The sequence below is a fragment of the Polyodon spathula genome, chromosome 11, assembly GCF_017654505.1.
Source record: "Polyodon spathula isolate WHYD16114869_AA chromosome 11, ASM1765450v1, whole genome shotgun sequence".
In the NCBI taxonomy this organism is placed as follows: domain Eukaryota; kingdom Metazoa; phylum Chordata; class Actinopteri; order Acipenseriformes; family Polyodontidae; genus Polyodon; species Polyodon spathula.
Genome location: NC_054544.1, coordinates 46,239,688 through 46,267,252, shown reverse-complemented (window position 1 = coordinate 46,267,252; position 27,565 = coordinate 46,239,688). Strand labels below are relative to the sequence as shown.

At 40.5% G+C, this 27,565-nt stretch overlaps 1 protein-coding gene across 3 annotated transcripts in view; it reads left to right on the top strand.

Moving 5' to 3' along the window:
- Window positions 1-1,134: 1,134 nt before the first annotated feature.
- The window catches only part of ryk (receptor like tyrosine kinase), a 127,218-nt gene continuing 100,787 nt past the window's right edge, over window positions 1,135-27,565 (top strand). The window contains exon 1 of one of the 3 annotated variants that reach the window (XM_041264075.1): window positions 1,135-1,781. In XM_041264075.1, the coding sequence (XP_041120009.1) occupies window positions 1,562-1,781 (220 nt within the window). In that variant the 5' untranslated portion in view covers window positions 1,135-1,561. The remainder of the gene's footprint in view (window positions 1,782-27,565) is intronic. The other 2 variants (XM_041264073.1, XM_041264074.1) reach the window with 2 other exon arrangements.

The following is a 27,565-nucleotide window of genomic DNA, read 5'->3' as shown; positions in this document are numbered from 1 at the left end:
TAACCATTCTGGAGTAGATTTTGATTTGTTTTGGATCGTTGTGTTGGAACATCCAGTTGTGCTTTAAATCAAGTTTTGTAGCAGAGGATTTCAGATGATTGGCCAATATCTTTTGGTATGCTATGGACTTCATTTTACCATGTATTGGAACTAAATTTGCTGTGCCATTAGAGGAAAAACAGTCCCATAGAAGGATATTACCACCTCCATGCTTGACAGTAGGTATGGCGCTCTTTTCTTTGTACTCCTCACCAGACTTTCTCCAAAGGTAACGACCATCAATGTGACCAAAAAGCTCGATTTTTGTTTCATCAATCCACAAAACCTTTGACCAGAACTCATATCCATCATTCAAATGTTGTTTTGCAAACTTCAAGCGATTGTCCTTGTGTTCTTAAGGGTGTCTTTTTCCTTGGCCTGCGACCATTGAGACCCTCACCATGCAATCCTCGACCTATGGTTGAAATGGAAACCCCAGTCCCACTTGCAGCTACTTCACTCTGAATATCTTTGGCAGTCAATCTTGGAATGTTATTAACCTTCCTAACAATTATTCTACTTGTTCTTGGTAAACAAACCGTTTTATACTCTCTAGGAATGTTCATCTACAATCCAGCATTTTCTAGAATTAGGTTCTGCATCATCATATTGAAATTTGTAGCACATTGTAGACAATACTATCATAGCATCAAGGGGTATAAATACTTTTGAAATTGCTGAAATCAATAATTACAGGCACCTATTTCTTGTATTGTTTTTCCTCATCCGCAAAAGCAAAACTTTTGCTGCAAAAGATTTTTCCTAAAATTCTTTGTTTTCGAGAAATTTCTAGAAATTATACATTTCCATTGGGGTATGTAAACTTTTGACTACAGCTGTACATTGCAGTTCAACAGGTATTGGATTGCCACGATTATTATGCAGCTCCAAATCAGACTGAACAATTGCTAAAATCCGAAACTTTTACTAAAGCGTGCAGCACAACTATTCATTTACATACATTTATCATTCATCCCTTCTTTCTTTTCACACAGTCCTCGTTTTAAAGTCACGTCGTGGACGCGCATAGAAAAAAAAAACACTCGCGTGCACGCGCTCGTCGTTCTCTCGTTCAAGCGTGCGCGTCGAAGTTTTTTTTTTTCTTTCTTGCAATGAAAGCTGAGATTGGAGGAAAAAAAGACGAAAAGGGTTGAAGAGCAATCCTGCGTGCTCGCTGCAAACTGATTTATAACGCCTACATAACCCCAAACAACTGCTGGAAAAACAGATAATAGAGGAAACATTTTGGGGAAAACTACGACTGCGGTTTTTTTTTTTTTTATCTGAAAAAAACATTCCACCCCGCGTATTGAGTGGGGGCTGGTTAGCAGAAAGCCGGGACGGTAACGGAGAAGGAAGGAGGGAGGGACGGAGGGAGCGAAATAGAGGGTCGAGAGCTGTAAATCCAATAACCAGTATGTATCTGGAACCAAACTTTTGCCCCAGAGGAGTCTGAGAATCCAACTCAAATTCAAACAAAAGCAGTAGTCGATCAAAGAAGTACATTCCCCGACCGCGGGAGATGTTGCTGGGTGAGTCGCTTCGCTGCGGCGGGTCAGGGTCCCCAGCTCGGCCGGACTCGGGTCTGTTTCCCTGGCGGGGAGGGGGGTTCGTGTTCCTGCTCCTGCTGGAGGCAGCCGCTTGCCTCGCCAACCCCAGCGCTCCCAGTATCAACAGCAATAACAACAACCACCCCAGCGTCAACGTGTACATGAGCGAAGAGGAGGTCAGGAAGCTTTTAGGTAAGCAGTTAGTACTTTGCTGGTTATTTAAAATTGGATTACGCTAAGAGAATTTTGGCAACATAAACACTCTAACTTTGCAGTAGATGTTTGGGTAGGACTCGGTTCATCCTGTTTCCTTACAACTGAAGTCATCATTAAGGCAAGCTTTGGTTATTACAGTCAGTTTGTTTTTATGTTGTTTGAAAACCCTTGTTTATAACAAAAATGCTAAATATTATAGCATTAATATGAGCGTAATGTAGTTTTTGGGGTTAAGCGCCATATTTACCTTTTTATTATTTTATTTAATTTGTATTGTTTGTTTTTACTGTGTGTGGATACATAGAAGTGATGATCTTTGAAAAACAGATCATGGCACGTTAGGAAAATGCCTGATTGCACTGTATACATTTTGCGACGTTTATTGTTTCAGCATAAAAGGTCGTTTTAAACGTTGTTGCCTAGCTAAAAACTTTGTTGACGCGGAGTGAAACAATTCAGGCAACCCTGGCTTGTAGAGTAGCTGCAAACCCAAGTGCTTGCATACGGACTTTTGGTTTTTTGTTTGGAAGTTTTTTTTTTTTCTTTCTAGCTTATTTTACCAGAGGAGTGTTATGACAAGAAGTGGATCTAAATTAATATACCACGTGTGGTGTTCTTTGTTGTGTATAGTTAAGATATTTCACCCAGGTTCTCAGTCGAAGACCTCTCCCTTTTTACTTGGTCTTGCTGTGCGACACGTCGGTCCTCCTCGGAATTCTTTGTCTATGCTGCTTGGTGTTGCCCGCAGTTCTTCCTAGTGAGCAGCCTGTGACCACTCGTGTAAAATCCACATACTGCACAGTAGCATGGGATTGGCCCTAGTTTTACACAGACTTACTGACTGACTATTGAGGTAGGCGGGCATCGTGGTTTGATTTTGAATTCCTTGCTCAGTACTTTAGTATTACATACTTCAACTACAATGCTGTGATCATTTATGAAGTGTCATATGATTGTTGCTCATTATTTTCAATACCAGTGTCGACCAATACTGCTGGTCTCCTTAATGGTTTTTAGTACACGTGCGTCTTGTCTGCAAGTAAGTTGTAAAATATGGTCACTTTTTTATATTTCCTTTATAACAGGTAACATATGCAGCTGGAGTGTTTCAGTCATTGGGGGTAAAGTGTTTTCTTTCCATGTTTTACTAGTGTGTGAGGTCTTTTCTGCTCACTGCCCAAGCATCAGAACCAGCAGAAAGAAAGCTTTTGGTTTTGTTGTTGGTTTCTTTTAAAGTTATGCTGAAGCCTGTGCAGTGCACTACTCCATGTGCAACAGGGTCACAATTGGGAATACTGTTCCCTTTCTGATCATGATAAAGGAGCTTGGAAATGAGGCATTCCTTGAACATGAACACATGGGGACCAAGCTTAGACTACACTGGATTGCTATCATAACATGCACAGGGCTCTCCAAAACATGTTTCTATTGAACATGCAGGACTCTCAACTAAAAAAAAACTTAAGGTCCCAGTGAAGTACAAAACCTTAATGTTCCGGTACACCTATTTTTGTTTCTTTCTTCATTTTATTAATGTTTTGAAAATTATTTGGCCAAAAAGAAACAAACACTAAAACCCACAAACAGAACATATTTTCTGTCTAAAAGAATGTAAAACAAAAAAGCATACTCTAGCAATAGAATCCACAAATTAAAATCCCTTAAAAATCAATGAGCCAACCATTCTACAACAATTCCTGCTCTTATATTAATTCATAATTAATTTTTTGGTCTCACTTAAAGTACTTGCTATATTTTTTTTACAGAGTTCCCTGAAATAACTAACATGCTAAATTATTAAATATTGCAAACTGTGTGTGCTCTTCTTTCCGTGCCAGAACACTAAGCTCTAGGAAAGTGGGAAGTGAAGTCCTGCACTCGTTAGATTTCTTGCATTTCAACGTAATCAATGTCAAACTCATTTTTTTTGAACAAATTTGATACGGTCGGCTAGTAGTAGGGAGATTTAAATGACCAGGTTTATTTTTCTCTATATGTAGGTACAGTAATTCAAATCCGTCAGACAGTTGCTTATGCTTGGGAAGCATTCAGCAAGAAAGCATAAAATGGATTTTGGCAAAACATGCAACCATACACAGGGGTCACGTGAAAGGGGCGCGACTCAGTACAGTTAGGTGATTTTGCGAAAATTCACTTCTTTAGAGCCCAATGCATACAAGAATAATGCAGGGAGAAAACAAATAAACCTAATTTAAATGATAATACTCCATGGCGTAAGCGACACAAACTATCTTAATTCTGTAGATAGGAATAAAAAGCCTTCAACTTCTTGTGTGCATTGCACTTTGACAAAAAAAAATAAATAAATACTCCGAAGCGGTTAACTTTCTTGTTTTTACTGTTCACATGACAACAACATGTTGATTGGCCTATCAGTGCGTCTGTACTGGTTTTTCTGTGACCTGTACAGGAGGTGGTGGGACAAAGTCAGTGTTGTTATTTTGATTTAGGTTACTAAAATCTAGTTTTCAGCATTTGAGGTAAAATACCAAAAATGGACAACAAAGCAAAAAACACAAAGTATATTTTGTCTGAGGATTGTGTCAAGAAATTTTCCAAAGAAATTTTACATGCACACTAAGGTAAATTATTTTTCACTTCTTGTAATGTGACTTTGGAGAAAATATTTAGCTTCAGAATCACACGTTAAACAAAAGGCTACTACAGAGGCTGCAAAACAGAACATAAAACATAAAGGTTTCAGAAAACAAACTTGAAAGTCAGCGCAGAAAAAAGTATTCCTTTCGGTTAGTTAAAAGTACTACAGGTACGATCTAGCACCGCCACCCCCCTTCAAACAACATGCTGCTTACTTTTTAAACGCAGTTAGAAATTTTTAGACATAAATAGCACATTTGCTTTTTTTTGACTTTGTACTAATAAAATAAATTCCTGGGTGGGACAAACATGATAACGAATGTGCTGTATACATGGCCTTTATTTCCAGTTCCCCATGGGTAACTGGGTTTTGCGACTGTTTCTAATAGATGTATAACTTGGCAAAGCTTTACCTTACACTTCCAATCAATTCAGTGGATGCAGCCTGCAGTCTCAATGTATGGGCAAGTCGACACCAGACGGAGAATGTCAGCAGCAACTACTGGAAGACGTTGCATGCTTGCCTTTTAAAATGACAGCACTAATGGAAGCAAGTGCCACTATTTTTAGGCTTTTATAGTGCTCTGAAATAGTTTACTCGGGTTTATTTAATGTTTAACAGGTCCGTGCAACATCAGAGAAGTCCTAATTTTATTTCGTAACCCACCTGGGGAAAAATATGTAAATTCTGTGATTCTGTGACCCCTAAGTATAGCGTTCAGTCCTTCAGGCTGCTCTGATCCAATATGTTCCCGGTCCATGATTTTCCATTATACAATTTTGAAACAATAATCCAACACAAATATCTCAACAATTGTACAATTTATTTAAATTTAAACAAGACATTTACTGTGGCTCTGCCTCTGATTTTGAGTCATCCTCTGATTCTAAGCAGCCCTGTCATTTGTTATTATAGATATAGACTGCATGCTTAACTGGTGGCCTGCATAAAATTGCTTTATACTACTGCATAAAACACTGACGTCTGCACTGCCTTCAATTGTAACCATCTTTAGGGCTACTAATTGTTCCATTCTTGGGAATACCAAATTCCGTTTTTCAAAAATGGCCAATTCTATTTGTTCCCACTTTTTATCAACATATTAATAATTAAATATGGCATTTTAACATAAATATAATGTTGGTAGTTAAAATAAGTAATCTTAATAAATATTACCACTTCTTTTTTTTCATTTTTTTTTTTCACTCGGACTCTTGCTGCAGTAATAGCAAGTAAAGCATTTGAAGACACTTCAGACCTGCCATAATGTTTATAGACATCACTTGGCTTATTGCTGGCATTAAAATAAGTAGGCAAACCTAAGAATTGTATTACAACAGTTCAGAAAACCAAATGTCCAGCACAGTTGTGAGAATCGTATTTACAGTCTTCCACTAACACAGTGATTCAGTCTACACACTAAAGGTGTTTTGAAAGGACCTGTTTAGCTTATTGCTGGCATTTACAATAACAATAAAAAATATGAAACGGTTTAGTAACTGTCCAGCAATGTCATGTGAGAGTAATCCTATGTACAGTACAGCAATGTCATATGAGAGTAATCCTATGTACAGTACTCCACACTAAGTTTAGCTGACATTATAATAATAACCGGGGTAAAATATGAAACACTGATAAAGGCTTGTTGACTGACTTGTTGCTCTATAACAGGTTCACTGCTATGTATTACCCAATTGTAATTTAAATAGTGCCCCTTTTAATGTAAATGCATAATGAATCCTCTCTATCGTTTCTTTCCTTCTGCAGTGATATTTGCAAGATTTAAAGAGGCGTGTCTCAGAATATATTATATATATTTATGAAATTTATGAAACCAACGGTGTGTAGTGTAATGACTACATCCTTTACACAGTAAAGTGATCAATTTCCTTTAAGCATTGTATAGCTAGAAAAATTGTTCTGAGCTCATTTCTTCCTTGTCAGAAAATACAATTCAATTAACTAACTGCCATGGTTTTAAATTGCTAATTATAGCTTCATAAAGACAGGTAGCATGAAAAGAAATAAACAATAATGAATATGCAATTAATTCTAATTTCTCTTCATCAGAAACTAAATTCAATTAAGAAAACTGATGTTTTAAATGTGCGAACTTACTTTGGGAAAGCCCTGCCTTGAGCGCAGTATCTTAGTTCTTAGTTTTTCAGCATAGAAGAATGCAGTGCTTTGCATTTGTTGCCATCTTATTTGCTTTCTTATTCTCTACGTGATTACGACTGGCATTATATTTAATGGTATTGACTCGTACATGATCACATGAATTACAGAAAAACTTTAAAATAAAAATAATGGGCATGGTATGTCTTCAATTACTATACACTTAAATGTGTATATTCAACTAATGTGCGGATTACATTTTTACCAGTTACAAAACGCTTGAGATGATTTCTGAAATGGTCGTTTTTTTAAAAGGGAAATGAAACAAAAACAGTCAGTGCGAGTATTGTGGTTTTTATTTATGTTTACCTGAGTATTTATACTTCTAAATAATGCAGGAAGATTGTGCTTCACAGATTTTAGTATTCAATTAGAAGACAAGTTAAAAACTGTAACGTTCATGAGCAGCACTCTGTAGAGGTAGAATCGCCAGATGCCTGCTTTGCCCACCCTGTAGATTCGCTGGTGCCCGAGTGAGCTCTGCACTTATGTGACGTGCATTTTTACACAGGGACATCGGAGAATCAGCAGCAAGACAGACACAAATATGGCTAATGCTTTGTAAGAATGGTCTCAAAATAATATATTTACTCGAGAGGCTAGAGTCTCGATTAAGGTTGATATTTATGATCATTTTTGAAAGTTAGTAAACTGAGTGCGAAGGTTGTTGCAAGTTACTGCGAAAAATGTGCATTTTAGCCTTAGAGGGAACGCTGGTTCTGCATTGTGAGATGATTTGAAGAAAACTTTTTAAACTTGTGACAAACTTTTTTTTTCAATGTTGAAATAAGTTTTGTGGACTCCAACCCCAATTGATGGTGCGAGTTTAACTGAAAGCCATTAGATGGCGAAGAGCAAAAACCAGATCATGCATCCTTTTAAAGCAAGACCCAGAGATGGAAGAAAGACTCCCTTGCATAGCAGTTTGATCCATTCCTGGTTTTGCTATGAATTTAATAAGTATGCACCTGAGCTTGTTACATATACACTGTGGCTAATGAAGCTTAATTGCTACGGCGATGCAATGGGAGTCTTATTTCCATCCCTGATGACCTGTTTATTTTGACGGTATTCTGCCCCACACATTCACTTAATATTGGCTACTTCAGGGTGGGGAGACTATACTAGGTACAAGTCATTGTTTGTCTCCAACAGGAGGAGAGAGCCTTTTTCAGGAAAGCAGCCATCTCTTTCACTTTAAAATGGCAATTGGCTAAATTTAATCACTAGATTTGATTTTGTTGCCGTGTGGGAAATGTAATGTCCTTGGCAGAAGAAAGCCTGCATGTTCTAGGTTCCAGGATGTTTGTTTTAATTGTTTGTTTTAATTCAAAGCATATGAAACTGGAATACTGACTTTTATTTGCGCAGTGGACATCAGGACCCCCATCCAGTGAGTCTGAACAGAGTAACCTGTTTTCATTATCAACATTTTGCCTTTCTCTTAAACAAATTGATAGAATTCAGAGCTGCTGCTTTGTTGTTTTTGTACATGGTGTTTCGGCTTCGAAGGCTTGAAGCACTCAACATTTCCAAGCAACTCGCACACTCTGCATAATCAAGGTCATGTTCTTGCAGTGTCTGACTGCAAATGCAACATAAAGCAGGAGTGGTTATTTTTGTAATGGGAATAAAATATACAGTGCTACCCTGTTATAATGAGGCTGTCAGGGTCCCTAATTAGGAGATCGCGTTATTTGTGAATACATAATGAATATTGGTATTTTTGTTCCCAAAATGATCCAGAATATTAGTATGGTAGCGTATGGTGGAAAATGAAGGAAGGAGACACACAATTTACAGGTACTCGAATTCACGGTTTGTTGGGACGATTATTCCAGGCCCCTGTTAGCCTGAGCCACACGAAAAACAACAAACTGTCACAGCAGCAGCTTGTCTCACTCGGCTCTACCCCCGCTGATGTGGGCACCCCCCTGTATGCGTTCATGTCCCCGCCTCCCCAGACGTCCCCCACCAATTGGCTGTGGCAAGCTTACTGCTTCCCTGCTAACACACACACAAACAGGAAGGTCCGTAGACCAATCCTGCAACACTAGAAATCCTGGGTTGTTACACTATATTCAGTATGTTAGAAAGCAGTTTAAAGTTTACACTACTCTTATGTAAATTGTATAGTTTTTTATGATGTTGTAAACTGTAAATAAATAACACAGACTCCAAGGACGTTTATACATGCTTGTATTGTTTTATAATATTAACGGACAGTTTGTTTTTACTTTTAGAAAAAAAAATAGTGTGAGCATGGGAGCTTTAAGTAGTACATGTCCCAGTTTCTACTTTAAATGTGTTTAAATACGGTAATGTAAAAACAACAATAAAACAAAATCAGTGTTGTAGGTTTTTTTTTTGGTTTGTTTCTATTACAAATCCTAGCATAATTTACGATAACATCAACAGGATCACTTGGGCCTCATGCACACACAGCCTAAATTCACCTTTTGCTCTTAATACGGTTTAAGTACTGTGGCGGATTGTCCCGCCCCTTTGTGTTTATTAGTGTATTATATTGTATGTAGTGTGTTAATGTTGGTGTTTATGTATAAAATACACGCAATATAAATATGAGTTATGAGCATGAGTGTTATAAAGTGTAATTTTTATTTAGGTACGAGGATTACACAGCACTTCACGTGCAGGTTAAATGTAATAATATGTGAGCACGGGGAATTGTACCGAGACTCTAATTGAATGATTGATTAGCAATCGAGTCTCGGTACAGCTGCATAAAAGCAGCATGTTTTCACTCACTCGGGGTTGTGTGTTCAGGGTGAAAGAACTGGAGAGATACAGAGATAAAAGGAAGCAATTGCTACGTCGTGCTGGAGGACCAGCACAGTGCTTGTGTGTTTTGTGCTTGTGCCCTGTTTGTTAGTGTCTGTGTTTGTCTATTTATTTTGGCTCAAGTGCCATGTTCTGTTTTGTTCAGCATCTTTATTTTCTGTTTGTTCATTTATTAAATGCTGAGAGCCAGCAAGTGCTCAGCTTCACTAAAACTCCACGTCTCTGTCCTGTGTGTTATCCTCATGACATATGGTGTCCGAAGCGGGATAAACCTCAGCCGCCAAGTCAGACCAGGGAAAGTGCGTTTTTTTTGTTTGTTTTTTCAAAATGTTTGTTGTGTTTTGTTTTTTGAGGGGCGGAGGAGAACAAATAATTAAATAAATAAATAAATAAATAAATAAATAATAAAGAAATGGAAGGCTGGAGCTGGAGAGATGGCTGCCATGAACTGGAGGACCTCCTCAGTGGTCTAGAGGACCAAGGCTGGTGCCTTGCCTGTGGGGAGTTCGGGCACCAGGTGGTGCGCTGTCCCTACCAAGAGGGAGAGGAGGAACCAGCCCAGGAGAGGAAGGTGAGGAGGAGGAGGAGGCAGAGAGGGGAAAAGGTAAGGAGGAAGCAGAAGGAGCCAAGGTGGTGCACACTATGCATTGCCTATGGGCATGAGGACGAGGATTGCCCAGAGCAGGAGCCAGAGGATGAGGAGCTCGAACGTCCTGCGCCTGAATGGTAGGAGCCTGAGCACCCAGTTCCCAGAAGGGGGGAGCACAGGCGTCTACAGCCCACAAAGGGGGAGTTGGTGCGTCCACAGCTCCAGAAGGGGAAGGCAGAGCGTCCACAGCCCAAGTCTACACCAGCAGAGGAAGAATGCCTGCTGTTCCCACCTCCACCAGCAGAGGGAGAATGCCTGCTGGTTTCACCTCCACCGCTGTAGGAAGAGTACCTGCCATTGCCTCTCCAGGGTCCCCTCCTGCCGTCGGCTCCCAAGTGTCCAGCGTTGGTGGGAGAAACCCTGCAAGTGAGGGACAGCCGTACCCGTCCCCTGCAAGTGAGGGAGAGCCGCACCCGCAACAGGGGGAGACTACATGCCTCTCCCCCTTCCATCGCCAGGAGACTACACGGCGCTCCCACCTCTGTCGCCAGGAGACTACACACTGCCTCTGCCTCAGCCACTGCCAGGATCAGAGCAGCAGGAGCTGCCTCTGCCTCTGCCACCTCCACCGTCGGGAGCAGAGCAGCAGGAGCTGCCTCTGCCTCCACCGCCACCTCCACCAGCAGAGGGTGAATGCCTGCTGGGTCCTTGTCCACCAGTGGAGGGTGAATGCCTGTGGGTATCACTTCCCCCACCATCATGAGCTGGAGCTGACTCTGCCTCCATTACCATCAGGGGGAGAAGAGCAGAAGCTGCCTCTCCCTTCACCAGAAGGATCAGGACCAGATGCTGGTGGTCCTTAGCAGCCCTTGGATAGGCTGCTGAGGGATGCACGGGGAAGAACCGCCCAGCCGCAGTGGCTGAGAAGAGGGCCAAAACCCGCACCCCAGCTTGTCCTGACTACCCGTACATCATTGCTCGGGGGTGTCTTCACGTCATTGCTCTGGGATGCCTACCTCGCTTCGCACTTCAGTCAATTATGTACTGTACTTTTCAAAAAGCATAAACAAAAACACAGCCTCCATGATGCTGCCACACAAGCCTAATGAATGACATGTGACATTCCCATGTCATTCCCATGTCCCAGTCCAGTGGTTTGTTTAAACAGGGAGTGCACTCGCTTCAATAATGAAAGGTGTGTTTGTACAACAAACAGCTGTAGCAAGTGTAGTTTGTTAACGGTTGTCAAGCTAACTGCAGTGTTTGTGTACGAGGCCTTAAAGTATCTGGAATGTTCATGAGTCAAATTGCATTATGGGGGAAATAGTAGCCACGACCTTACTGTGTTATAACCAGTTCCGCACTAAAACAGTTTACATTTTAACGGGGTAGCAGTGTGTTAAGAAATGTTAGCAAAAAAACATACATTGTTAGAAATCCTTTTTAAATGATTTATTTATTTATTTATTTATTCATTCATTTACTTATGTAAAAAAAAATAGTTGTATGCTCCAGAAAGTTTTGGGTCGGAGTAATTTTGCTCTCTAATTTAGACACTAAGTGAGTAAAATGTAACATTAGCTTGAAGTGGTGAGTAGTTTCAATAAATACTGTACATACTTTAATGCTTGCTTATGCGTTAACTACAGCCTTATATTTTCACTGTAATGTTACTTTGAATTACTGTACAAAAACTTGGTCTCTGAATAAAAACTTCCCTTTCCTTGTATTCCACCAGAAAAAAAGTCCAATGTCTTTTGCAGCCATTTAGTCTTGCATTAATGCTACAGCTCGGGAAGCTGCTGCTGTCAGACTGCGTTCAGTCTCCTCCCACTAGTGCTGGACTGGTACAGTTTTTAGAGTCCTTTTGTGTAAACCTTCCTTTCTCAGTCTCTTGTGCTCTCCCTTTCCAAGTCAACAAAAATTTTAAAACAATGTCCAAAAATATTTTTAAAAAACTTTACCGATACTGCACTAATGCAAATAAACAATAATATTGTATTCCTTATTGATCGCCTTGCTATGGCAATATTCTGACTCTCTCCACCACAGAGTATTTTATTGATTATATACAGTGGCTTGCGAAAGTATTGACCCCCTTTGGCATTTTTCCTATTTTGTTGCTTTGCAACCTGGAATTAAAATGGATTTTTATTTGGATTTCATGTAATGGACATACACAGAATAGTCCAAATTGGTGAAGTGGAATGAAAAAAATAACTTGTTTCAAAAAATTCTAAAAAATAAATAATGGAAAAGTGGTGCATGCATATGTATTCACCCCCTTTGCTATTAAGCCTCTAAATAAGATCTGGTGCAACCAATTACCTTCAGAAGTCACATAATTAGTTAAATAAAGTCCACCTGTGTGCAATCTAAGTGTCACATGATCTGTCACATGATCTCAGTATATATACACCTGTTCTGAAAGGCCCCAGAGTCTGCAAGGGGCACCACCAAGCAAGCGGCACCATGAAGACCAAGGAGCTCTCCAAATAGGTCAGGGACAAAGTGGTGGAGTACAGATCAAGGGTTGGGTTATAAAAAAAAATATCCGAAACTTTGAACATCCCATGGAGCACCATTAAAGCCATTATTAAAAAATGGAAAGAGTATGGCACCACAACAAACCTGGCAAGAGAGGACCGCCCACCAAAACTCACGGACCAGGCAAGGAGGGCATTAATCAGAGAGACAACAAAGAGACCAAAGATAACCCTGAAGGAGCTGCAAAGCTCCATAGCGGAGATTGGAGTATCTGTCCATAGGACCACTTTAAGCCTTACACTCCACAGAGCTGGGCTTTACAGAAGAGTGGCCTGAAAAAAGCCATTGCTTAAAGAAAAAAATAAGCAAACACATTTGGTGTTCGCCAGAAGGCATGTGGGAGACTCCCCAAACATATGGAAGAAGGAACTCTGGTCAGATGAGACTAAAATTGAGCTTTTTGGCCATCAAGGAAAACGCTATGTCTGGCGCTAACCCAGCACCTCTCATCATCCCGAGAACACCATCGTCAGGGACTGGGAAACTGGTCAGAATTGAAGGAATGATGGATGGCGCTAAATACAGGGAAATTCTTGAGGGAAACCTGTTTCAGTCTTCCAGAGATTTGAGACTGGGACGGAGGTTCACTTTCCAGCAGGACAATGACCCTAAGCATACTGCTGAAGCAACACTCGAGTGGTTTAAGGGGAAACATTCAAATGTCTTGGAATGGCCTAGTCAAAGCCCAGACCTCAATCCAATTGAGAATCTGTGGTATGACTTAAACATTGCTGTACACCAGCGGAACCCATCCAATTTGAAGGAGCTGGAGCAGTTTTGCTTTGAAGAATGGGCACAAATCCCAGTGGCTAGATGTGCCAAGCTTATAGATACATACCCCAAGAGACTTGCAGCTGTAATTGCTGCAAAAGGTGGCTCTACAAAGTATTGACTTTGGTGGGGTGAATAGTTATGCACGCTCAAGTTTTCTGTTTTTTTTTATTTATTTTTTTGTCTTATTTCTTGTTTGTTTCACAATAAAAAATATTTTGCATCTTCAAAGTGGTAGGCATGTTGTGTAAATCAAATGATACAAACCCCCAAAAAATCTATTTTAATTCCGGGTTGTAAGGCAACAAAATGGCCAAGGGGGGGTCAATACTTTCGCAAGCCACTGTAGATTCACCTTCCACAGATTCGGTTGACAGATTGGTCAGTTTGCTTTTTAATTGCTGTTTGGAAATGATGTATACGTTGTGGTGGTGCTGTATTTATTATTATTATTTAGTCATTTGGCATTCACGATTATCCAAAGCGACTTGGGAGTAAACAATGCATCAACAACTGCTGCTGCAGAGTCACTTAACAACAGGACCTTGATTTTACATCTCATCCAAAGGACTGATGCGTGCTCCCTGTTAATAAAACTTACTGAAGCATTGTCAAATAGTACCACAATTGTTTTAGTTATTGCTTCAATTTTGGCACGTTGATGTAAAGTATAATAGTGTAGTCATATTAGTAAATGACCTGTATTTCATTATAAAAATAAATGGAAATGCCCATCCCTAGTTCCTATTGATGCCCGTTGTTGCACTGAGACCATTTGAACTGAGCTCTGGACATCAGCTGCAGAATTGGAATTTTAAGTGCTGATATAAGTTCAACATTTAGGTCTGTATCACTCTGGCATTACCCTATTAAAGCCCCATCTTCTCGGTGCTTAATATACTGTATCTTAGTGGGAAATGTCAGTGTTTGTGCCAACTTCCTTTTAATGGCAGGCATGGATAAAAAAACTGTATCTAATCTCAGATTGGTATTGCCCTTTGACCCCCTCTAGCCCATTGTTACTGGATTTCAGTAACTCATTAAACCCATGTGTCATTGTAAGGCTGTAAAGAGTAAACAGAACGTAAGGGGTTTAAACAAGTTCCTTTGTTTTGTTTTCAAATTAAATCAATGTTTTTATGCATATCCTTTTTTTTTAATGGTCTGGTTGTTTTATTGGACTAATGCCAATTGGACAAATTTTTGAGTTTGTGTCCCTAATTAGAACAGAAAAGCACAATGCTACTATTCCTTTTCTGCCCGTTTAGTATTTGATTAAAATTCCAAGCAGGGGACCAATCTAATTGCACTTTATTACTTACTTTTGAACCTGTGGCATTATGCTTATGGAATAGCAATATGAAAATTAGTCATGGGTACATAAAAATATTATTATATCAAACATCAATCTCTCTTTCCCACTTTCACCTGAAGCAGAGACCTTTTGAGGTCTTACAAGCTTGTTAATAATTATTATTTAATTAGTCCATGTGACAGGGTCTTCCTCGGGTCACACGTGTGGGTAGCCGCTGTTCAAGCATACAGAGAGACTGAGGTGGTGTTGAAACGCTGGCACAGGCGCGCAGGATTTATTAACAAAAACAGAAAACAAAAGTAAAATAAAGGCGGTTATGTGACGTTACCAGCGATGGTAACGCACAGAGGACAAATACAGCAAACTGTACAAAAAGTGCAAAATAAAACACAATACCCCAAACTATAACTCAAAAGGTGCTGTGAAAACGGGAGGCCTTGCAGCAGCCCCGATAACAGCGATCGCCATGCTTTTGTACTGACGCTCCGTTGAGACACGCCCACCTGCCTGCTGGAACAGCTGATTGCTTTCCGTGGAGCCGATTGCTCCACGCAGACGGGTAATCGTCCCCAGAGGAGCGCCACAGCAGCTAAACAACTAAATCAATATTAACAGTTAACACAAAAACATACAATAAACTACATATTTCATTGTGTAAGGCTTACACTTTGCCACAGTCCAATAAAAGGTATCGCATCGCCTTCACTTTGTCTGTCATCTCTGGACTAATACGGCTACCATTTAATCTATCAATAGCTCAGGTGTGCAATTCATATCGCCCGGTACAACAAGGTTTGTGTGAGGGACAACATGTTTTGCTGTTACGCTTTGCCCGTTGGACAAATTGTTTGTTTGTATTTATTTATTTTTCCTATGTTCGTTCGGTTGCTAGCAATACACAGGTATATTTCCAGAGAGCCACGCAAGCTTCTGAAACTGAACTGCGGAAGCCCCACACCCACACACAGACATTTTAAAGTGTTTACGTCCTACCTCTAGCTGTGGAAAAAGCTGGTCTTCTATTGGTTACAAAGAAACCGAGAAATGGCTGCCAAGAGAGCCTCTGGCAAGGCACAGACTAATCTTTTAAATTTAAGATATTACTTATGTTTTTGTAAATTAGCACGTAAGTGATACAGCTTTCTTCATACATGAACCTGACATTTAAATGCAGCAATCTAGTAAAGTTACAAAAAATGTAAAAAAAAAAAAAAAAAAAAAGTCTTTCGATTTTGTGTTGCTAAACCACAGGTAGTGGACAAAAAATTGAAACACCTGGGTAAACAAGGGACCCCAAGTATATTGAAAGCAAGGGCTTCCACACAGACTTGGCTTATGCGTTAATTAAGCAAATAACATCCCAGCATGCTTACGGTCATGTATAAAAATGCTGGACAGGCCTGGTTGCCTATAATTATGACTAGCATGGCTGCAAGAGGAGACCTCGGTGACTTTGAAAGAGTGGTGATTGTTGGGGCGCGTTTGGCAGGAGCTTCAGTGACCAAGACCGCTCAACTTGCTGATGTTTCACGAGCAACGGTGTCTAAGGTGATGTCGGCATAGAACTCGGAGGGAAAGACGTCATTAGTAAAGGACAGTGTGTGTGTGTGTATATATAATTCACCTTAAATCAAAAGCTGCTTGTTTTTAATTACTTTTCTGAGCCTTTCTGAAGTCAAAATAGTATATACATGTATGCAGCTACTGTATTTTGATGTATTTTACATTGTTTATGTTTATATATATGTATATATATATATATATATATATATATATATATATATATATATATATATATATATATATATATATATATATATATATATATATATAAATATTATACTACACACACACACACACACACTAGTTAAATGTAACCGGCCCAGTTGGGCCTGTGGTGCTTCATAACTACCGGCAAAACTGCGATCTCTGCTGGGGCCGGGCTGCCTGGCATGTCAAAGTATGGTCGTCTGATCAGCATTTCTGATCTGTCTAAGCTGGTATTTTGTTAGAAATGTTAGAGTTGGAATTTCTCAGAAGCTTGGTTTGTCTTTTCTCGGCAGTCACAATCCCATGTTTTTTTCGGCACGTCTCCTTTGTCTGGAGGAGGTAGGCTCTTCCTCATACCTCTGACAGACGGATGCTTTCCAGCTGTTCTGGCCCTGTGTCTCTCAGCTGGGTCACCCACACTGTTTTCATGAAAGGGATCCTCCTGAAACAAACCACAACTCCCTCTCTTTTTTTTTTTTTTTTTGATTGCTTGAAAATTTCTGTGCTGTGCAGCAGACACCCTCTGTTTACAGCGCATTTAATTGAGGATAGCAACAGCTTTAAAGTGTCCTTACAGCCACAATATGGAAAACGTCTTGACACAAGCAGCTATCCTGCAGCAGTGTGAGCAAAGGAATTGCAATTGCAACTACTGGAGAACTTTCACCTGGAAGATGCTAATGCAGTATCTGATGTACAGATATGCTGACGTCTTGATTAAATAGCCTCTGGTATTTTTGGCTGTCCTGCTTCCTTGCACAGAAATGGTAACCCAGGTTTGGAACTGAGGAGGTTTTGTAATCATGTTGCATGTGTCTGAGGAGATTCTGTAATCATGCTGCTTGTGTCTTTTATAAATAAAGCTGGACAGAAGGGCTGCCTGTTGGTTGAGATAACCACTTAACACTCTCCATATAAAAGCTTATGCTGCTGCAGAAGCCCAGGCTGTTTACTATCTGTGTTGTGTAAACACAGTGCATCCTCAATGTCCAGTCACCTCCCAAGGCAAATGAGAGGGAACTTTAGGTTATTGTCATAACCATGGTTCCCTGTCTGGTACGAAATGTATCCATTGCATAATGGGTTAACTTTGTTTACCTGGAAATCCTGAGACTTACCAAAGCTGTCACGCAATGACCGGCAACGTCATCACGGCAGTCTCCGCCCCTCCTGTAAGGCACTAGACTCCATGATGACAGTTAAGCAGTGCCGTTTTCTTTTCAGCCTGATTCGAGCAAGCTGCAGAGAGATTCGTCGTTTCAAACAGTTTCATGGAAAACCATGTTTTTGTTTTAAAATCTTATATAATTCGTTTGTTTCTTTTAGGGGTTAATCAATGAATTTTTATAATTTAAGCTTTATTTTCCTGAGGTTAAGTGTGTTTTTTGAGTCCATATGTGGCCTTGTTGCATGCCAGCAGCCTGCAGCTTGCCTGTACCTCATCCCGTGGATCTTTTCACCCTCCTCTCTCCGGCTGGAGTTGTATCTCCCTGAGGAGATTTTTCAAGCTATCTGGGCTCAGATTATGGATGTCCCGGTATACTGGTTTTAAGGTAAACCATGGTATAAACTGCTGTGCAGCCATTTTTCTATACCGTGATTACCGAGTTCACACGGGTAAGGTGATATGGGCACATTTTATTTATTCACTGTTTGTCCATTGGTGAGCCACTGTGTTCATTAGAACTAACTAATGACACAGACATCTCAAGTTCTGAAAACTGCCATGCATGAGATTATCAGAGTAGACTATTAAATAAGTAACGTCATATTTAATATAAACCGCCCTACTAAACAATGATCGCTAGCAAACGTGGTTGTCAGTAAATGAAACGCAAATACTCATATCAGCAAGAACAAGGAACTGTAACTTTTCATCACTGCCTTCCTATTAACTTACCAAACCAAAGAAGTAACTGTACCTATTATCTATCGTATCGGTCAAGAGAAACACAGCAAGCACATACCAGTGCAGAGAATCAAAGTCTATTTACTACTGTTTAACTATAAAGTTTAAGATGCTACAGATGCTACAGGCGATGTTGTGCATTGTTTATGGTTAGTTCTGTTGTAATACGTTGCTACCACTTTAAGAACTGTCACATTTGCTACCATAAAATGACACAGTCCTGGTTTACAGCAGAGATAAGAATCCATACAGACAGACACGTGTTCGGGAGGAGCAACTGAACTGACAGCTTGGTGACGGTGAAGTCCAACATTTTGTGCCATAACAGTTGACAAAAGATAACTGATCAGATCTAAACTTTTTTTTTTTTTCTCCGTTGAGTCAGCATCAGTACAACAAATATGAGTGGCGCTGAGACTATATGAGCTACTCATCATAGCTGTCACTCAAATATATCGTACAGGGATCCCCAACAAACGGAAATGAGCAAAGAAATGTCTCAGTTTAAAAGAAAAATTGACCATGAACACAGGCAATTTCAAGAAGTGGACGTTTGATTATTTTTTTGTGGAGTACAAACAAAGTGCGAAAGGTTTGATTTGCAAGGAAAGATTTGCCGTTTTAAAAGAGTACAATATTAAATGGCACTACAGCAAAGCATGCAGAGCAGTATGATAAATATCGGAGGAGAGAGAGGACAGCTTTGCAGTTAAAGAAAGGATTAGTGTTGCAGCAACAGCTTTTTCAGAAAGTGAAGAGAGTCGGAGGCAGCAGTTTTGGCAAGTTATGTGGCGAGTGAAATGATTGCGAAGTCTGGGAAGCCGTTCACTGATGGTGAATTTATTAAAGACTGTATAATCAAACTGTCTGAGGTTGTATGTCCTGACAGGAGGAATGTTTTTGGCAATATTAGCCTGTATGCAAATACTGTAGCAGAGGGTGGTGAGCTTTCTAAAGACCTTGAGGAGCAGCTCTGCGAGAGGCAAAGCATTCAGTGCATACTCTATCGTGCTTGATGAGAGCACCGATTTGGTTGATAGTGCGCAGCTGGCGATATTTGAGAGGTGTTGATGATAACTTTCAAATCACGGAAGAACTGCTAAGCTTGTCTACAGTGCGTGGTAGAACAACAGCAAGTGAAATCTTTCAAAACATAGGAGACGCACTAGAACACGCTGGTCTGCAGTGGCATTCTTTAGCTGGCTTAACAGCAAATGGAGCCTCAGCAATGATTGGGGGAAAAAGAACGGGTTGGTAGCGCTTGTGCAAAAAAAGATGGTAGAATAAAACCCAGAGCAACCAGTAGCACTGCATCATTCACCAGCAGGCACTGTACAGTAAATCTTTGAAGCTTTGACAACGTTATGCCCGTTGTTGTGAAATGTGTGAACTACATTCACTCCAAGGGCTTGCAGCACAGACAGTTTCGTGCTTTCTTGGAGGAAACTAAATCCGAATATGGTTACTTGCTGTACTTCACAGGGGTGCATTGGCTAAGCAGGGGCACTGTTTAATATGAACAGATTAATATGCCGCTGTCAGAGTTTGAAGACACACAATGGATGATGGATCTTGCTTTCCTTGTTGATATCACCCAAGAGTTGAATAACTTAAACCTGAAGCTACAAGGTCCTGGTCAGCTTGTGACAACGGTGATGATGGGAAAGCATTCACAACTAAACTGAAACTGTGGAAAAATCTGATTTCAATGAGTAATTGCACTCATTTCCCTTCATGCAAGTCACTTCTGGAAGAGCAGGACATTGAAATGCAGTTCAGTGGTGCTGAATATGCTGCTAAACTTGACCTGCTTTTGGAAGAATTTGATCAGCTGTTTGCAGATTTCAGAAAGCAAAGAGTAAGCTTCCAGTTGTTTGCTGATCCATTTTTAGTTGATGTGGAAACAGCACCAAGTTATTTACAGATGGAGCTCATTGATCTCCAGTGCAACACACCTCTGAAGAATAAATTCAAGGAAGCTCAATGAGATGTCACACAGTACCACCACCTTTCCCACAGCTTTGCAAAAGCTTCAGAAAAATCATGGCTGTATTCAGCAACACATATTTGTGGGAAACTTTTTTCCACTATGAATATAAACACGTCAAAATACAGAACAAAATGATCTGATACACACCTTGCTGCAATCCTGAAGGTTTCAACTGTTCAGTCAGAGGCCAAACATCAACAGACTTGCAGAACTGAAGTATTGCCAGATGTCTGGCAAACACTAAAAAAACCCAAATTGTAAAAAAGTTCTATGACAGTTCAGTGTAACCAATACCATCTTGGGTGATGTCATTGGCCCTTCATTAGGATTTCAGGATTGACGTTGGCCCGCATGTAAATTGAGTTTGAGACCCCAGGTCTAGTGTGTGCGTGCATTTTATTTATTTATTTATTTTAAATAGGAATGAACTTAATCGCTTTGACATTGTATTGGATCATAAAAATAGCATCAAGCAATTGGACGAGCGCCGCCTTTTGGGGGGGGGGGGGGGGGGGGGGGCTTAGGTCGGCCAGGGTGTCCTTAGCTCACCGTGCAACAGCAACACGTGTAGTCTTGCTGGGTGCCTGTAGGCTTGCCTGTAAGCTGCCCAGAGCTGCGTTGTTCTCTGACACTTTAGCTCTGAGGTGACTGCATGGTGGGCCTGTAGTGTGAAAAGAAGCAGTCAGCTGATGGCACACGCTTCGGAGGATAGCATGTTTGTCTTCGCCGCTCCCGAGTCAGCACAGGGGTGGTAGCGGTGAATTGAGCCTAAAAGTAGAGTATTCCAAATTGGAAGAAAAATAATGTATTTAGGTTGTGTGTTAGCACCATTAAAAAGTAAAATAAATAGCCTTATGGATTCTTTGTTTAACCATTCTGATTGTGTATACCATATTTAAGTGGTAATGACAATATAAAAATAAAATAATTAGTTATCATTTGCAGTAAATTCACTCGATGTTTACTTTTTAAACTATTGTGTTATTTTATGTACTGTTATTTTCAATGTGGAAGTCTGGTAATCCTAAACTGGTCAGTGCAAAAAACTGAAGTTCTGGTAGAAATTTTGGTCAGACACCAAAATCTTACCAAACTCTACAAAACTCAAAAAATAATAAAATATATTCAATCTTTTCTCAAATTACGTTGTTTAATGCCGACATTAGGAGAACTGTGCGTAATTGCGTAAACTGCATTCGCCTACTGTAGGCATTCAACAATTGTATTAAGTTAGCGAAGTGCTCCCCAGTGCTTTCTTCCACAGCAATATGTAAGAATCTAAAACATGCTATATTAAAAACCAGACCACTAGATCTACATGCCTTGCAGGATATTGTAAACATCAGTTTCACACACCACACAAACGAGCCGAGTGCTCTTGCAAACGCAACCGGAAACTGTCCAAAAAAATATAGGAGTGCTTGTCAGAAAATGAAAATACTGTATTCAAGATTTGAAAATGTATGTGTACAACTGATACTCGTTTTTTCACAAGCAAATCTGCAACGGAGCTGTTGCCATGGTAACAGCAACGCTAAAAGCTCAACGGATTTATACTAATCCTAGTAATAAACACTATCGAAACAATCATAATACAAATAATCGTTCTCGGATCGTTGTCGCTTGTCGCCTCTCCCAAGTCAGCACTGCTGATACGAACTTGTCCTGTAAAGATTGTGAATGGCATTTCTGCCCTGAACACATTGTACCCCAAATCAGAACATTAGACAATTCGATCCCGTTGTGCAGCTTCCACATGGCGTACCTGGGTATCCATCGGTGCGTATTTTTCACTCGCTGCAGTCACAGCAGCAGACAAACACCTGCTATCTTGTGAACTGTGAATGCTGAATTCACAACAAAAAAGCTGCTGTTTTATCTGCAAGTCTGGGTGATTGACATTTGTTTCACTGTCATCATGAATTCAGATTAAGGCTTCTTCCATGGCACGCTGTATACCGTCTTAATTTTATTTTCTCATAATTTCTTTATCGTTGTTGATTTAAACACTTTACTTTTGGCTTATTGGTACAGTTGGTTGCTTAGTTATAAAAAAAATAAAAAAAATAATGAACTGTAAAAAATGTCTGTTGAGGTAACAAGTATTACCAGCTGCACTTCAGCACATAGTCTCAGATGCTGACTGTACAACAAATACGACGTGCGGCGGGGAAGTTCGGAGGAGTTCAATTACGCCGTTATCGGGGGAAGGTATGTTTTTAAAAATGGGTTTGTAAATTCGTATTTTTACAGCTTTTTTTCACACTGAACCATTTTCCTGTGTTCATAAAACAAAAGCCATGTGGACTATACTATATACATTATACAGTTAAAACATGTTACCGGCCCAGTTGGGCCTGTGCTGCTTCATAACTACCAGCCAAACTGTGATTCCCTACCAGCGCCGGGCCACTGGGCCATGGTTAATGTCGAACCCTGAAGCACCGTAACTTTTTTCTTCTTTCCTTTGTTGCTGTTAACATGCAGTGCAAAAAAAAATAATTATTGCAGACGCCGACTTCTCATCATTAAGTTTTATACTCTGCTGAGAGATCAGTGGGCGGGCACTGCATGTTTTAAAACGCACTCGATTGTCTGTTGCTAGGTAAATCTTTGCTTCTCTTAACTAACAGGATGCCGTCCAAACAAAGTTGAAGTTGAAGTGGCAGTGGTCACATCCTTATTATCCAGTGTTGTTCCAGACGGAGCTCATAAAGTGTTAATATTTTGGTGTTTCTCCACAGTAATTTGAAATAATAAAGCAGCATTGTTTTGCAGAGCCTGTGTGAGCTGGAGTGAGCACTGCTTCGTTAGGTAGGAGCTGTAGTACCAGTGTGTTGCATTTGTTTTAAAAATTTAAATTAGTTGTTTTTCTTGTTAAATGACTTGAGTGTATTTCTTTGATAATTTGATACCGTGACGTCCCTAGCTCAGATAGTCTTGTGTTAGTGCTTCCTAGTCTGGGCTAAGGCTAGTGTGTGCACTTTTTTTTGTATTATATATAGTATATATATTGTACATTGTCTGGCTTATTTACCTAGTGGTAGAAACTGCCTGTGTGTTGCTTTCTCTGCTGCTTTTCTTTTCCAGGTGCACTATGTGAGTTTATTTTTTACTTTTTTTTTTCAGCTAGCAGCATTTTTTTGTAACCAGATTGTTTGACTCTCACTCCTGTACAAACACTCTGGTGCTGGTTTGGCTGGCTACACCGACCGACCCACTGGCAGGAGCCTTCTGATTGGAGAGCTGGTCTCTGTGTTTATGCCGCAGTGGTGGGCGGCTTTTAGCACCACGCTTGCAAACGAGAGGAAACCATCCGGCCCATCTTGCTTGTTTGGTTGTTAGTAGCTTATTGATCCCAGAATCTCATCAGGCAGCTTCTTGAAGGATCCCAGGGTGTCTGCTTCAACAACATACTGGGCAGTTGGTTCCAGACTCCCACAATTCTCTGTGTTAAACATGTCTATTTTCTGTTCTGAATGCCCCTTTTGTCTAATCTCCATTTGTGACCCCTGGTCCTTGTTTCTTTTTTCAAGTCCTTGGGTCGACACTGTCAATACCTTTTAGAATTCTGAATGCTTGAATCAAGACTGAATAGATTTAGTTCTTTTAGTCTGTCTTATTTTAAATCAGGATTAATTCTGGTTGCTCTTCTTTGCACTCTTTTTACAGCAGCAATATCCTTTTTGTAGCGAGGTGACCAAAACTGAACACAGTATTCTAGGTGAGGTTCTTACTAATGCATTGTAAAGTTTTAACATCATTTCCCTTGATTTTAAGTTCAACAGTTTTCACTATATATCTGAGCATTTTGTTGGCCTTTTTTTATAGCTTCCCCACATTTGGCTACACTGCTGCAGGTGCTGTCGGTGAACCACAGACCCCCCCAGAGCAAACTGGAAGAGCTGTGAATAGTGACAGATCACTTCCTGCTGCTGCCCAAATTTAATGGACAGGCACTGGGCAGAGGCCTCGCGCCGTTGATCGCTGCTCGAAGGCAGTAGTGGCAATCCCAGGCACAGGTTCCACACGGAGATAAGGCTTCCCTCCTTGACGCTTCTGTCACTCCAGGCCGTACCCGGCCGTGGATGAGCTCTTGAAAAGGTTGCAGCAGATGAGAGAGTCCACCATGGAGCTGGCTCGCCTGCTGCCAAAGAAAGCGCCACAACTGCGCAGGCCTGTGCCTCAATGACGACCCATGCCGCAGTGGCGCCCCAGCAACCAGGAGGGAGATCATCACCACCGATGCCTCTGGCACAGGCGGGGGCATGGTGGGAAACTGGTGAGGAGGGCAGGATGTGTGGCATCCTGCCTGAGTGGGCTGCCACATCAATGTCTGCAATGAAATGCAACATTATTCTCGGGGGTTTCAAGGCAGGCATGTGTTGATCTGGACTGACGGCATTAGTGTGGTGGCTTATGTAAATCACGAGGCGGCCTGCGGTCACCCCACCTCCTTTGAGTAGCCAGCAAACTACTGTTTTGGGCACACAACAACATTCTATCTCTTGGAGCAGTTCATCTGCCGGGAGTTATGAATGGGGCAGCAGACCTCCTGTCAAGGAAGGTTCCCTGCCGATCAGAATGGAGATAGATCTCTTTTGCCTCTCCTTTCCAGTCGGATATGGCGCATAAGCTCCATGAACAAAAAGTTGGAGGTAGTCTGAACAGCTGTTCATCTGCTTTGGAGCTAAGGCCCACGGTAAAGCCCTGTCTAAGCAGAGGCTTTCTGGTTGGATTGCAGAGAGAGTTAACATTGCTTATAAACAAGCCAAATTATCCCCTCCTGTGAAGGTCACTCCACAAGAAGTATGTCTACCTTTTGGGCTTCTGCAGTGGAATAAATGTTTATCTGGAGAGTTGCAAGCGGCTTGGCCTCTCTGGTTTGCCGCTGGTTTAGATTTCGGTGCCTGCCTGTCATCATTTCTGATCTCGGTGTGTTGCGAGACCAGGGACTGGCATCACAAAGAGCCATGCAGGATTGAAATAGCAGCCTGGAGTCTAAGGGTACACTTCCTTTTCCTGTTACCCTAACATTTATTTCTTATTTAACCCTGTCGGAAACAATCCTGATTTGAAATTAAGTAAGTACAACACGTTACTGACAAAACAATTAACCAAGAAGAACTGTGCAGATTCTTGATGAAAATGCTACATTTGTTGCTGCTTGACATTCAGACTAATGTGTATTCGCATCTGCATAAAAGCACAGGGTTTGGTATGACCACACTTGGATATTGGGGACTTCGTAGTGTGACGGTGGGGTGAGGGGGCACCAGTGATTTAAACATCCAGTATGCAGAAATTGTGCTGCCAAAGTAATTGAACTGTTCCAGACCCCAAGATAGCGTCCATGGAAATGCCTTTGAGTGACCTGAACTAGCAGTGATCCTGCAGAGTCCCAGAAGTGAAAGCATCCACATCCTCAGCCCTATAAATTATCTGCACATTCCTGTATGCACCAAGAGTCTTGCTTACTCGCAGCAGAGCCAGGAGGACAAAAGTTCATGTCTGTACTCTGTCTGTGTGCAATGATGCCGGGCACTACTTTTAACATGCTTTGTGTAGCAGAAAAAATGAAACAAGGTAGGGAGTGGGATTCATTTTAATAAGAACGTCCTTTGAGGAAAAAGAGCTTTTCATGAAATGCATTTTTTTTTTTTTGTTGTTTTTTTTGTGTGTGTGTTTTCTGATTTATAGTTTGCTAGAGCTTACTATCTCTATTGGTTGATTCCTTTTCTGTTTGACTTTGCCATGCTGGATGTAATAAATCTAATCTTCAGGAGAAACCGACATTAATTGTTTTTGGCAGATACTAGTTAACATGTATATGAAAACATGACCTTGGGCAGTATGAGAAGTCTCGCTCATGTGCTTTAATGTAGTGCAGGATATAAAGCTGATTTATGATGCCTGTGTAGATGTTTCCCCTCAGACATCTTGATTATGGAAGTTCAGCTATAATTTGTTGTGTTTGTGGATCATTTGTCTTTGAAACAGAAATTATCTATGTGACAATATAAGAACAGTACTGCATACCTGTATTTACCTGTACACAGAGAATAGAAAAACTGTTAAAATACATATTCAAACAAGTACTGCTTGAAATATATTCGGAGTACCAGGCAGCTTCAACTTGCTACTTGCTGTGAATTTCCTTTCTGTAATATGATACTAATATGTTTTCAGTTCATTTGAAAAGTCCATCCATAAATATAAAATTTTGATGTGCAATGTTTTACGCAAAAGGTAACGAAATAAATGTGTTCTCTTAATGGTGAAGACAAAACTGGGTGACTGGTGTTTGCTTTGAAAAAAAGCCTGATTTTAAAGTATAAATTGTGGGTTGTGTTTTTTCTAGTCCCATGTCCCACATGTCTGTCTACTAGACTTGCTTGCAGAATCACTACTGCTTGGCCATGCAGCTATGCTTCCCGATTCCAGATGCTGTTGGAATCATGTATGGTTCTCCAAGCCAGGCACCTCAGTATTGCAAAATTTCAACCCGGTCAAAGCGATTGTCTGCAAGCTTTACTTTTAAAAATGTGTATGCCATGTACTTGTCAAATACGTAGTTCACACAATGAGACACCAACGCTTACGTGACGTCTTTTAACGGTAGAAGACCTCAAACTGTGTGAGTGGTCTTGTTTTGAAAAAACTGATTATAAAAAAAAAAAAAAGGAAAAGTTGTCGTCTTTCCAATGTTCTTCAGCAGCTTGATTCGGCTTGCCTTGTCCAAACATGAATTCTGATCTGTTCATATCAGTCATCGCCGCTGGGCCTGCTGCCAGTTTAAACACTCGCTTTGCATCAAACACCAAGTGGTAATGCCAACACCTCCGGGGCATACAGTGTCTCTGTCTAATTTCAAAAACTTTTTTTTCTTGAGATAAAACGGGTTCACACAATTTACAATAAAATTAAAGGAAGCTGTTTTTAAAAATATTTTCAAAGTAGTTGAGTTACAAACTTGAATGTTTTAAAAATAGACATTTTCTTTACTGTTAACTTGTGCCACTGTATGCAATCAAAACACCAAAAATTATCAAAGTGAGACAAAACCCAACTAAGTCCTTGTATACTGTATATGAATAGTGTATTGGATGACTACAATGTGATATACAGTATAATAATCCAGGCTTAAAAACTTGGAGAAACACCAGTATAACACAGGGTTAGCCCTTTTGATACATTGCATAGATACATGGTTAACCTAAGAAGGGTATAGAGGAGCCAGGCACGTTACTGGATGGTTTTTGCATTGTT